The sequence below is a fragment of the Oncorhynchus masou genome, chromosome 17 (genome assembly GCF_036934945.1).
Source record: "Oncorhynchus masou masou isolate Uvic2021 chromosome 17, UVic_Omas_1.1, whole genome shotgun sequence".
NCBI lineage: Eukaryota > Metazoa > Chordata > Actinopteri > Salmoniformes > Salmonidae > Oncorhynchus > Oncorhynchus masou.
This window is the reverse complement of record NC_088228.1, coordinates 39,364,544-39,376,296: the sequence shown is the minus strand read 5'-3', so window position 1 is coordinate 39,376,296 and position 11,753 is coordinate 39,364,544. Positions and strand designations below refer to the sequence as shown.

Here is an 11,753-nt window from a genome sequence, read left to right as displayed (position 1 = left end):
TATTACTAGCCTGTTCAATCTCTCTTTCGTGTCATCTGAGATTCCCAAAGATTGGAAAGCAGCTGCGGTCATCTCCGTCTTCAAAGGGGGGGACACTCTTGACCCAAACTGCTACAGACCTATATCTATCCTACCCTGCCTTTCTAAGGTCTTCGAAAGCCAAGTCAACAAACAGATTACCGACCATTTCAAATCTCACCATACCCTCTCTGCTATGCAATCTGGTTTCAGAGCTGGTCATGGGTGCACCTCAGCCACGCTCAAGGTCCTAAACGATATCTTAACTGCCATCGATAAGAAACATTACTGTGCAGCCGTATTCATTGTCAATCACCACATCCTCATCGGCAGACTCAACAGCCTTGGTTTCTCAAATGATTGCCTCGCCTGGTTCACCAACTACTTTGCAGACAGAGTTCAGTGTGTCAAATCGGAGGGTCTTCTGTCTGGACCTCTGGCAGTCTCTATGGGGGTGCCACAGGTTTCAATTCTTGGACCGACTCTCTTCTCTGTATACATCAATGATGTCGCTCTTGCTGCTGGTGAGTGTCTGATCCACCTCTACGCAGATGACACCATTCTGTATACTTCTGGCCCTTCTTTGGACACTGTGTTAACAACCCTCCAGGCAAGCTTCAATGCCATACAACTCTCCTTCCGTGGCCTCCAATTGCTCTTAAATACAAGTAAAACTAAATGCATGCTCTTCAAACGATCGCTGCCTGCACCTGCCCACCTGTCCAACAACACTACTCTGGACGGCTCTGACTTAGAATACGTGGACAACTACAAATACCTAGGTGTCTGGTTAACTGTAAACTCTCCTTCCAGACCCACATCAAACATCTCCAATCCAAAGTTAAATCTAGAATTGGCTTCCAATTTCACAACAAAGCATCCTTCACTCATGCTGCCAAACAAACCCTTGTAAAACTGACCATCCTACCAATCCTCGACTTTGGCGATGTCATTTACAAAATAGCCTCCAATACCCTACTCAACAAATTGGATGCAGTCTATCACAGTGGCATCCGTTTTGTCACCAAAGCCCCATATACTACCCATCATTGCGACCTGCACGGTCTCGTTGGCTGGCACTTGCTTCATACTCGTCGCCAAACCCACTGGCTCGAGGTCATCTACAAGACCCTGCTAGGTAAAGTCCCCCCTTATCTCAGCTCGCTGGTGACCATAGCATCACCCACCTGTAGCACGCGCTCCAGCAGGTATATCTCTCTGGTCACCCCCAAAACCAATTCTTTCTTTGGCCGCCTCTCCTTCCATTTCTCTGCAGCCAATGACTGGAACGAACTACAAAACATCTCTGAAACTGGAAACACTTATGTCCCTCACCAGCTTTAAACACCAACTGTCAGAGCAGCTCACAGATTACTGCACCTGTACATAGCCCACCTATAATTTAGCCCAAACAACTACCTCTTTCCCTACTGTATTTATTTTATTTATTTATTTATTTATTTTACTCCTTTGCACCCCATTATTTTTTATTTCTACTTTGCACATTCTTCCACTGCAAATCTACCATTCCAGTATTTTACTTGCTATATTGTATTTACTTTGCCACCATGGCCTTTTTTTGCCTTTACCTCCCTTATCTCACCTCATTTGCTCACATCACATATAGACTTGTTTCTACTGTATTATTGACTGTATGTTTGTTTTATTCCATGTGTAACTCTGTGTCATTGTGTGTATCGAACTGCTTTGCTTTATCTTGGCCAGGTCGCAATTGTAAATGAGAACTTGTTCTCAACTTGCCTACCTGGTTAAATAAAGGTGAAAATAAATAAAAATACCTGTCTATATAAGGCCCCATGGTTGACAGTGCCTGTCAGAGCCAAAACCAAGCCATGAGGTCAAATGAATTGTCTGTAGAACTCCAAGACAGGATTGTGTCGAGGTACAGATCTGGGGAAGGGTACCAAAAAATGTCTGCAGTATTGAAGGTCCCCAAGAACACAGTGGCCTCCATCATTCTTAAATGGAAGAAGTTTGGAACCACCAAGACTCTTCCTGGAGCTGCCCGGCCAAACTGAGGCATCGGGTGAAGGTTCACCTTCCAACAGGACAACAAACCTAAGCACACAACCAAGTCAATGCAGAAGTGGCTTGGGGACAAGTCTCTGAATGTCCTTGAGTGGTCCAGCCAGAGCCCGGACTTGAACCCGATCGAACATCTCTGGAGAGACCTGAAAATAGCTGGGCAGTGACACTCCCCATCCAACCTGACAGAGCTTGAGAGGATCTGCAGAGAAGAATGGGAGAAACTCCCCAAATACTGGTGTGCCAAGCTTGTAGCGTCATACCCAAGAAGACGAGGCTGTGATTGTGTTTTGACAAAGTACTGAGTGAAGGGTCTAAATAGTTATGTAAGTGAGATATTTCAACTTTTAATTGAAAAAATGTTTGAAGCAAAAAATATTAAATACTGTTTATGCTTTTTCATTATGGGGTATTGCGTGTGGAATGATGAGGGGAAAAATTATGTAATCCATTTTAGAACAAGTCTGTAACAGTCTGTCTATAACAGTCTGTAACAGTCTGTCTATAAGTCTGTCTATAACAAAATGTGGAAAAAGTGAAGGGGTCTGAATACTTTCTGAATGCACTTTTCATATTGTTTTCTTTCTCCGACCTGCTCTCCCGCTCTCCCGCTCTCTCTCTCTCTCTCACACACACACACAGACACACACACACACACACACACACACACACACACACACACACACACACACACACACACACACACACACACACACACACACACACACACACACACACACACACACCTCTATAGTACCCCATACATACATAAACATGTACCTTTAAGTGGTCTGAGTCAGTAACACTGTGTGTGTAATATTCAAGGGTCAGGCTCAGAGGTTGCTGTCTTGTCTCATGGTTCCTAAATGCGTTCCAAATGGCACCCTGTTTCCTATATAGGTGCACAACTTGTGACCAGAGGTCTATGGGTTTCCCTATGGGCCCTTGTCAAAAGTAGTGCATTATGTAGGAAATAGGGTGCCATTTGGGCCACTGCCCCTGTCTCATTTCCCTGGTGGTGCTGACAGCAGGGTTTATGTGCTAATTCACAATACTGCCTCCTCAGCAAGGACTGTCTCTCTCTTTCACCTCCTCCTTGGCCACCCCCCTGCCGTGCTTCTCTCTCTTCTCTCTGATGGACGCTACCAGTCAGGGGCCCCTCTCTATCTTCCTCTCCTCCCCTGTGTTTGGCTCTTTGTTGGCTGTGTCTGCGTCCCAAATGTCATCCTATTGCCTGTGTAGTGCACTACTTTGGACCAGAGCCCATAAGGATCACCATAGGGCTCTGGAGCTAGGAACATCATTTCGCTACATTAGCAATAACATCTGCTAACCATGTGTATAAAATTGGATTTGATTCAGTCAAAAGTAGTACACTAAATAGGGAATAGGATGACATTTGTGACACGGACGGTTGGCTGTCTCTCTATTTCTCGCCCTTGGTTTATTATCAAGGCATCGTGTGGTGGTGCCACACACTTCACCACAATCCTCTGTATTTTCCTCTTGTATCTCAGTCTCGCTGTACGTTATGTTTTCTTGCCTTTGGTCTCACCGTTCTGTAGCTGGGTGACTATCTGTCAACGTGACAGTAGGCTTGATAGAGGGTTTGAACCAATGCCATGCAAAGTTAAAGAGGTGTTTCGTGAGCTACCAGATGCAATTAATATCATATTTTCTGTGGAAGAGAGAGTGGTGTAGTTTGATGATCAGCCTCTAACATACAATAAGTACGCCACCAGGTAGATTATGGCTACGTCACAAATGGCACCGAATTCCCTATGTACGGTAGTGAGCCCTGGTCAAAAGTAGTGCACTATATTGGGAATAGGGTGCCATTTAAGATGCTACCTACATTATACATCACTCACACAATGGATGCATAAAAGAATGTGCTTTATACTTTTAATGACTTTTTTATGTTCCATTCGGTTTAATGCATCTGGTGTATTCATGCATCTTTAATTTTGCATGGTTTTCTCATCCTTTTCTTTGGGGTTTAGATTAGTTTGTAATGTTTCAGTTTTTAGACTGATGCCGTCTCTTTCCCTCTTATCTCTCTCCCTTCCTTTCTGCTTTTCTCTTTTTCTCTCTCTTCTGTCCCTCTCCCTCTTTCTCTCTCTCCCTCTTTCTTTCTCTCTCTCTCTCTCTCCCTCTTCTGTCTTTCTCCCTCTTTCTTTCTTTCTTTCTTTCTCTCTCTCTTGCTCTCTCTCGCTCTCTCCTGTCTTTGTCCCAGACCCCACTGCCATGTCGACCTCTTCAGGAGTGGACCATGCTGTGATTGGAGGAGTGGTGGCGGTCATAGTCTTTATCCTGCTCTGTCTGCTCATCGTCTTGGGCAGATACCTCATCAGACACAAAGGTGACCCTTGACCCTTACCAAATCAAATCAAATGTGTTTATATAGCCCTTCGTACATCAGCTGATATCTCAAAGTGCTGTACAGAAACACAGCCTAAAACCCCAAACAGCAAGCAATGCAGGTGTAGAAGCACAGTGGCTAGGAAAAACTCCCTAGAAAAGGCCTAAACCTAGGAAGAAACATGGAAAGGAACCAGGTTATGAGGGGTGGCCAGTCGTCTTCTGGCTGTGCCGGGTGGAGATTATAACAGAACATGGCCAAGATGTTCAAATGTTCATAAATAAATAATAATAATCACAGTAGTTGTCGAGGGTGCAGCAAGTCAGCACCTCAGGAGTAAATGTCAGTTGGCTTTTCATAGCCGATCATTAATCGTATCTCTACCACTCCTGCTGTCTCTAGAGAGTTGAAAACAGCAGGTCTGGGACAGGTAGCACGTCCGGTGAACAGGTCAGGATTCCATAGCCGCAGGCAGAACAGTTGAAACTGGAGCAGCAGCACGGCCAGGTGGACTGGGGAAAGCAAGGAGTCATCATGCCAGGTAGTCCTGAGGCATGGTCCTAGGGCTCAGGTCCTCCGGGAGAGAGAAAGAAAGAGATAAAGAGAGAATTAGAGAGAGCATACTTAAATTCACACAGGACACCGGATAAGACAGGAGAATTACTCCAGGTATAACAAACTGACCCTAGCAGCATAAATACTGGAGGCTGAGACAGGAGTGGTCAGAAGACACTGTGGCCCCATCCGTTGATACCCCCGGACCGGGCCAAACAGGAAGGATATAACCCCACCCACTTTGCCAAAGCACAGCCCCCACACCACTAGAGGGATATCTTCAACCACCAACCTACCATCCTGAGACAAGGCCCGAGTATAGCCCACAAAGATCTCCGCCACAGCACAACCCAAAGGGGGGCGCCAACCCACACAGGAAGATCACATCAGTGACTCAACCCACTCCAGTGTCGCACCCTTCCTAGGGACAGCATGGAAGAGCATCAGTAAGCCAGTGACTCAGCCCCTGTAATAGGGTTAGAGGCAGAGAATCCCAGTGGAAAGAGGGGAACCGGCCAGGCAGAGACAGCAAGGGCGGTTCGTTACTCCAGAGCCTTTCCGTTCACCTTCACACTCCTGGGCCAAACTACACTCAATCATATGACCCACTGAAGAGATCTTCAGTAAAGACTTAAAGGTTGAGACCGAGTCTGCGTCTCTCACATGGGTAGGCAGACCATTCCATAAAAATGGAGCTCTATAGGAGAAAGCCCTGCCTCCAGCTGTTTGCTTAGAAATTCTAGGGACAATTAGGAGGTCTGCGTCTTGTGACCGTAGCGTACGTGTAAGTATGTACGGCAGGAACAAATCAGAGAGATAGGTAGGAGCAAGCACATGTAATGCTTTGCAGGTTAGCAGTAAATCCTTAATCAGCCCTTGCCTTAACAGGAAGCCAGTGTAGAGAGGCTAGCACTGGAGTAATATGATCAAATTGTTTGGATCTAGTCAGGATTCTAGCAGCCGTATTTAGTGCTAACTGAAGTTTATTTAGTGCTTTATCCGGGTAGCCTTGAAAGTAGAGCATTGCAGTAGTCTAACCTAGAAGTAACAAAAGCATGGATACATTTTTCAGCATCATTTTTGGACAGAAAGATTTTGATTTTTGCAATGTTACGTAGATGGAAAAAAGCTGTCCTTGAAACAGACTGATATGTTCTTCAAAAGAGAGATCAGGGTCCAGAGTAACGCCGAGGTCCTTCACAGTTTTATTTGAGACGGCTGTACAACCATTAAGATTAATTGTCAGATTCAACAGAAGATCTCTTTGTTTCTTGGGACCTAGAACAAGCATCTCTGTTTTGTCTGAGTTTAAAGGTAGGTTTGCAGCCATCCACTTCCTTATGTCTGAAACACAGGCTTCTAGCGAGGGCAATTTTGGGGCTTCACCATGTTTCATTGAAATGTACAGCTGTGTGTCATCCGCATAGCAGTGAAAGTTAACATTATGTTTTCGAATGACATCCCCAAGAGGTAAAATATCATTTACATTTACATTTAAGTGAAAACAATAGTGGTCCTAAAACGGAACCTTGAGGAACACCAAAATTTACAGTTGATTTGTCAGAGGACAAACCATTCACAGAGACAAACTGATATCTTTCCGACAGATAAGATCTAAACCAGGCCAGAACTTGTCCGTGTAGACCAATTTGGGTTTCCAATCTCTCCAAAAGAATGGTTTCCAATCTCTCTAAAAGAATACCATAACACATATCCCTACTCAAGAGGAGGCTCTTGGGAGGAGCTATAGGAGGACCGGCTCATTGTAATGGCTGGAATGGAATCAATGCAACAGTATCCTCCTATAGCTCCTACCACCAGCCTCCACTGCCCCACTCATAATCACTTCTCATTCCCCTCCAAGACCACTGCTTTTCTAATTCAAGTGTAGTCATTGTAGTTATTTCACTATTTTTCCATTGTTCATTTTCCTCTCCACTGCTACTCTAGCCTGGGTACCAGTCTGTTTGTGCTAACATTCTGCTCCTTGCCACTCCTTGTCATGGCAAACATGTTTGACATGTATGTTTGGCATATGACACAGAGTACAAGGAGTGGAATGTCAGCGGAAAACGGCTCTGTATTTCAGGCTACTGCTACTCTACTTCCATTGATTCCAAACGCAGTGTTATCGTTACAGAGATCCTATGGGTGATTCTGTGGCTGTCATAACTCCACTCCAAGCCCTGTGAGAAGCTACATCTCTCCACTCTTACATCACTTGTTATTTAACCTCTGACCCTGCGGTCTGTCTGTGTCTGTATCCACAGGGACATATCTTACCCATGAGGCCAAGGGCTCCGATGACGCTCCCGACGCCGACACGGCTATCATCAACGCCGAGGGCGGCCATTCCGGAGCAGAGGACAAGAAAGAGTACTTCATCTAGGGAGGGGTCGGGAGGGGGGAGAGGAACGCCTCCATTTGTCTTCACAAGCTTCAGTTCTTCACAGCAGCCAGAGGGGGAGGCGTAGGGGACAGACAGACAGGGAAATGGTGAAATATAAGATTCGCAAGTACTGAGACTGACAGGAAAAACAGAAAAGCTTCACCTGGTAGACCTGCATTGAAAACAGTGCGATTATTTGCACTTATATACATGACTTCCTCATGTCCACTGACACACACACACACACACACACACACACACACACACACACACACACACACACACACACACACACACACACACACACACACACACACACACACACACACACACACTACGTGTTACGTGTCACTGACGCACTGTTACGAGATAAACATCCTGTTCATGCTCACATGAACATACAAACAGGCTCATGTACATGTAACAGGATCATAGTAATGCAAAGTAATGTTTGATTTCTTGATTTAAGAGGAAAAAAACACATTTTTTATACATGCATATTACAGTACATATACATGTTTCATTAACATTCTACTGTCAGTGACACAAATGCAAAATTGTACTCCACATATTATTGCAAAAATGTTATTCACATTCCAGCATGTTATGCTGAAATACAGTTTCTGAACCCCAAACACTGTCCCCCACCCATTTATCCATACCATTCCTCCCACTCATCTGTCTTTCATTTTCACTATTTTCTTCTCTCTATTCTATCACTCCCCACATAGACTACTACAGACCAGGACAGACTCTGTCTAAAATCAATCAACAACAACTGCTGTACATAACCTCTCTCTCTTTCCCGTCTTTCTCTGTCACACACACACACAAACAAACAAACAAACAGACAAATACAACCTCTATTCCCTACATAGTGCACTACTTTTGACCAGGGTCCATTGTCACATGAAGACAACAGAATCGAAACACATGACAATACAATGCAACAGGGGTTCTCGAAGTATAAATATTACTAACAACAACAGATGAAACTCACTTTGGCCAAGGGATCTGTGGAATAAGTTTAGAGGGTGTAATACAGTACATGTAATAATATGGACGCCCCCAAATGTTTATTTTGTATGTTTACATAAATGCACTGTAATTTAAGCTGTAAAACTGCTAGATTCTCAAGTCAACGTTTGAGGAATTGCAGGACATTGCGTTTAAAGCTGCAACAACAAAGATCTCTCTGCCCCATGATGAAATGTGTAGAATTGCAAGAAATTAGCTTGAAAACTTCTATGTTTTCTCTCCGATGCCAAGAGGTGGGCCTTTAAAATGTTGCTTTCCAGGGCCCGAAAAATGGTTTGGTCCAGTCATGCACTGCCGAAGTAAAAGTCATGATGCTATATTTCTCTAACTCGAGTTGTGTTCTAATTATGAATTTGCTATCGCAAAAGAGGTCCCCGGATACAATACGATACAATACAACCCCTACACTACCACACAACACACCCCATGCAAAAACAGCATCCCTGTATGGTCACAGTGCAGGATTCCGATATAAATATATAAATAAATATATATATATAATTATATAGCATTCTTTTTACTCAGAAAACAAACAAAAAACGTTTGGTGTGCTGTAAATACACTATAATTTCCTCTCTCTCTCTTTCTCGCTCCTCTCTCTCTTCATCTCCTCCTCCTCCTACCCTACATCTCCTCCTCCTACCCTACATCTCCTCCTCCCACCCTACATCTCCTCCTACCCTACATCTCCTCATCCTCCTACCCTACATCTCCTCATCCTCCTACCCTACATCTCCTCATCCTACCCTACATCTCCTCCTCCTACCCTACATCTCCTCCTCTCTCTCTCTTCATCTCCTCCTCCTACCCTACATCTCCTCCTCTCTCTCTCTTCATCTCCTCCTCCTACCCTTCATCTCCTCCTCCTACCCTACATCTCCTCCTCCTACCCTACATCTCCTCCTCCTACCCTACATCTCCTCCTCTCTCTCTCTTCATCTCCTCCTCCTACCCTTCATCTCCTCCTCCTACCCTACATCTCCTCCTCCTACCCTACATCTCCTCCTCTCTCTCTCTTCATCTCCTCCTCCTACCCTACATCTCCTCCTCCTACCCTACATCTCCTCCTCCTACCCTACATCTCCTCCTCCTACCCTACATCTCCTCCTCCTACCCTACATCTCCTCCTCTCTCTCTCTTCATCTCCTCCTCCTACCCTACATCTCCTCCTCCTACCCTACATCTCCTCCTCCTACCCTACATCTCCTCCTCCTACCCTACATCTCCTCCTCCTACCCTACATCTCCTCCTCCTACCCTACATCTCCTCCTCTCTCTCTCTTCATCTCCTCCTCCTACCCTTCATCTCCTCCTCCTCCTACCCTACATCTCCTCCTCCTACCCTACATCTCCTCCTCCTACCCTACATCTCCTCCTCCTACCCTACATCTCCTCCTCCTACCCTACATCTCCTCCTCTCTCTCTCTTCATCTCCTCCTCCTACCCTACATCTCCTCCTCTCTCTCTCTTCATCTCCTCCTCCTACCCTACATCTCCTCCTCCTCCTAACCTACATCTCCTCATCCTCCTACCCTACATCTCCTCCTCCTACCCTACATCTCCTCCTCCTCCTACCCTACATCTCCTCCTCCTTCTACCCTACATCTCCTCCTCCTACCCTACATCTCCTCCTCCTACCCTACATCTCCTCCTCCTTCTACCCTACATCTCCTCCTCCTACCCTACATCTCCTCCTCCTACCCTACATCTCCTCCTCCTACCCTACATCTCCTCCTCCTACCCTACATCTCCTCATCCTCCTACCCTACATCTCCTCCTCCTCCTACCCTACATCTCCTCCTCCTCCTACCCTACATCTCCTCATCCTCCTACCCTACATCTCCTCCTCCTACCCTACATCTCCCTTTGTCTGTTACTAACTGCCGTACAGTATATAATCTAAAGCCTGCCTGTTTTTACTAATTCAGAGTGAAAAATATCAATATCTCGGAAAATGTGTGTTGCAATGAAAACCTAAAAGTACTACAAATATTTGTATGAATTCCGTTTGGATCCTTCTGTTTTGATTGTTTTGTTCTGGTGTTTACTTACTGTCAGTGTTAACAGTTTTCAGTGTCTGTTGGTCAGTCCAGAAGTTCATATTGTTATGATTTAATTATGATTAGTGATTATGACTATCTATTTTCTTTATTTCCGTTGTTATCCCTGAGGGATACTGTAGTAGCTCTAATGAATATAATTATACCACATCGCTTCTATCCTGCTGCTGCATTCTGGAATGCTCTCTCTGGCCAACCACCAGCCACTAAACGCATGCTATAATGACATCACTTAATGTAAGCGGCTAATACAGTCACTGCACCTTTTAAAATGACATCATTCCCTGCAATCTAATAAAAGAGTCCAGCCAGGCTTGCAGGCAGCAGTTAACCAGGGTACAGTTCAGTGGGCAGGGCACTCTCTCTGCTTCAGGCATGCATACTGACACTGAACTTCATCTCTCTCTCTCTCTCTCTCTCTCTCTTTCTCTCTTTATCCACTATCTCTCTCTCTCCCCCCCCCTCTCTCGGCCCCCCTCTCTCTGTCCCCTCTACCTCTCTCTATAATTATCTGCACCCCCCCTCTCTCTCTCTATCCACTCTCTTTGTCCCCTATCTCTCTCTCTCTCTCTCTCTCTCCCCCCCTCTCTCGGCCCCCCTCTCTCTGTCCCCTCTACCTCTCTCTCTCTCTCTCTCTCTCTCTTTCGCTCTTTATCCACTATCTCTCTCTCTCTCTCCCCCTCTCTCGGCCCCCTCTCTCTGTCCCCTCTACTTCTCTCTATAATTATCTGCACCCCCCCTCTCTCTCTCTATCCACTCTCTTTGTCCCCTATCTCTCTCTCTCTCTCTGCCCCCCTTTCTCGGCCCCCTCTCTCTGTCCCCTCTACCTCTCTCTATAATTATCTGCACCCCCCCTCTCTCTATCTCTCTGACCATCCTTCCATCTCTTTGACCTTTCTCGTAATTTTCTTCATCAGTCTCCCACACACACACTCAGAAAACACATTTAAATAACTTCATAGCTAGCTAGAGCATTACTAGATTTGCTCGTTCAGCGAGCTATTGTCTGATGCGACCGGCCAGCGCGCTAGCCTGACGTCTGGCCTGGACACCAGGGGTCCGTTCTGTTGCTGTTGTTATAGAATTGTTAATTCCGTCTGTGGTAGTTTTGTACACCTAGGGAATGATCAGGGATTGCTTCTATCTCATCCCCCATTGCCATTTTGCCACCAGGCTGTTGTGAATGGGAATAGCTATAGAGGTAATATCTATACCATGGCTGCTTCTGTGACTGCATGGCAGCAAAATTGAGCCCTCTATCCAGCTCTATGCGATCTCTATGGGAG

General features: G+C 45.5%; 1 protein-coding gene across 2 annotated transcripts in view; it reads left to right on the top strand.

Moving 5' to 3' along the window:
- Positions 1–9,119, top strand: part of LOC135559027 (cell adhesion molecule 3-like) — an 82,552-nt gene extending 73,433 nt beyond the window's left edge. For both annotated transcript variants that reach the window (XM_064993337.1, XM_064993338.1), the window contains 2 exons: positions 4,301–4,426; positions 7,252–9,119. In XM_064993337.1, the coding sequence (XP_064849409.1) occupies positions 4,301–4,426; positions 7,252–7,370 (245 nt within the window). In that variant the 3' untranslated portion in view covers positions 7,371–9,119. The remainder of the gene's footprint in view (positions 1–4,300; positions 4,427–7,251) is intronic.
- The last annotated feature ends 2,634 nt before the right edge of the window (positions 9,120–11,753 follow it).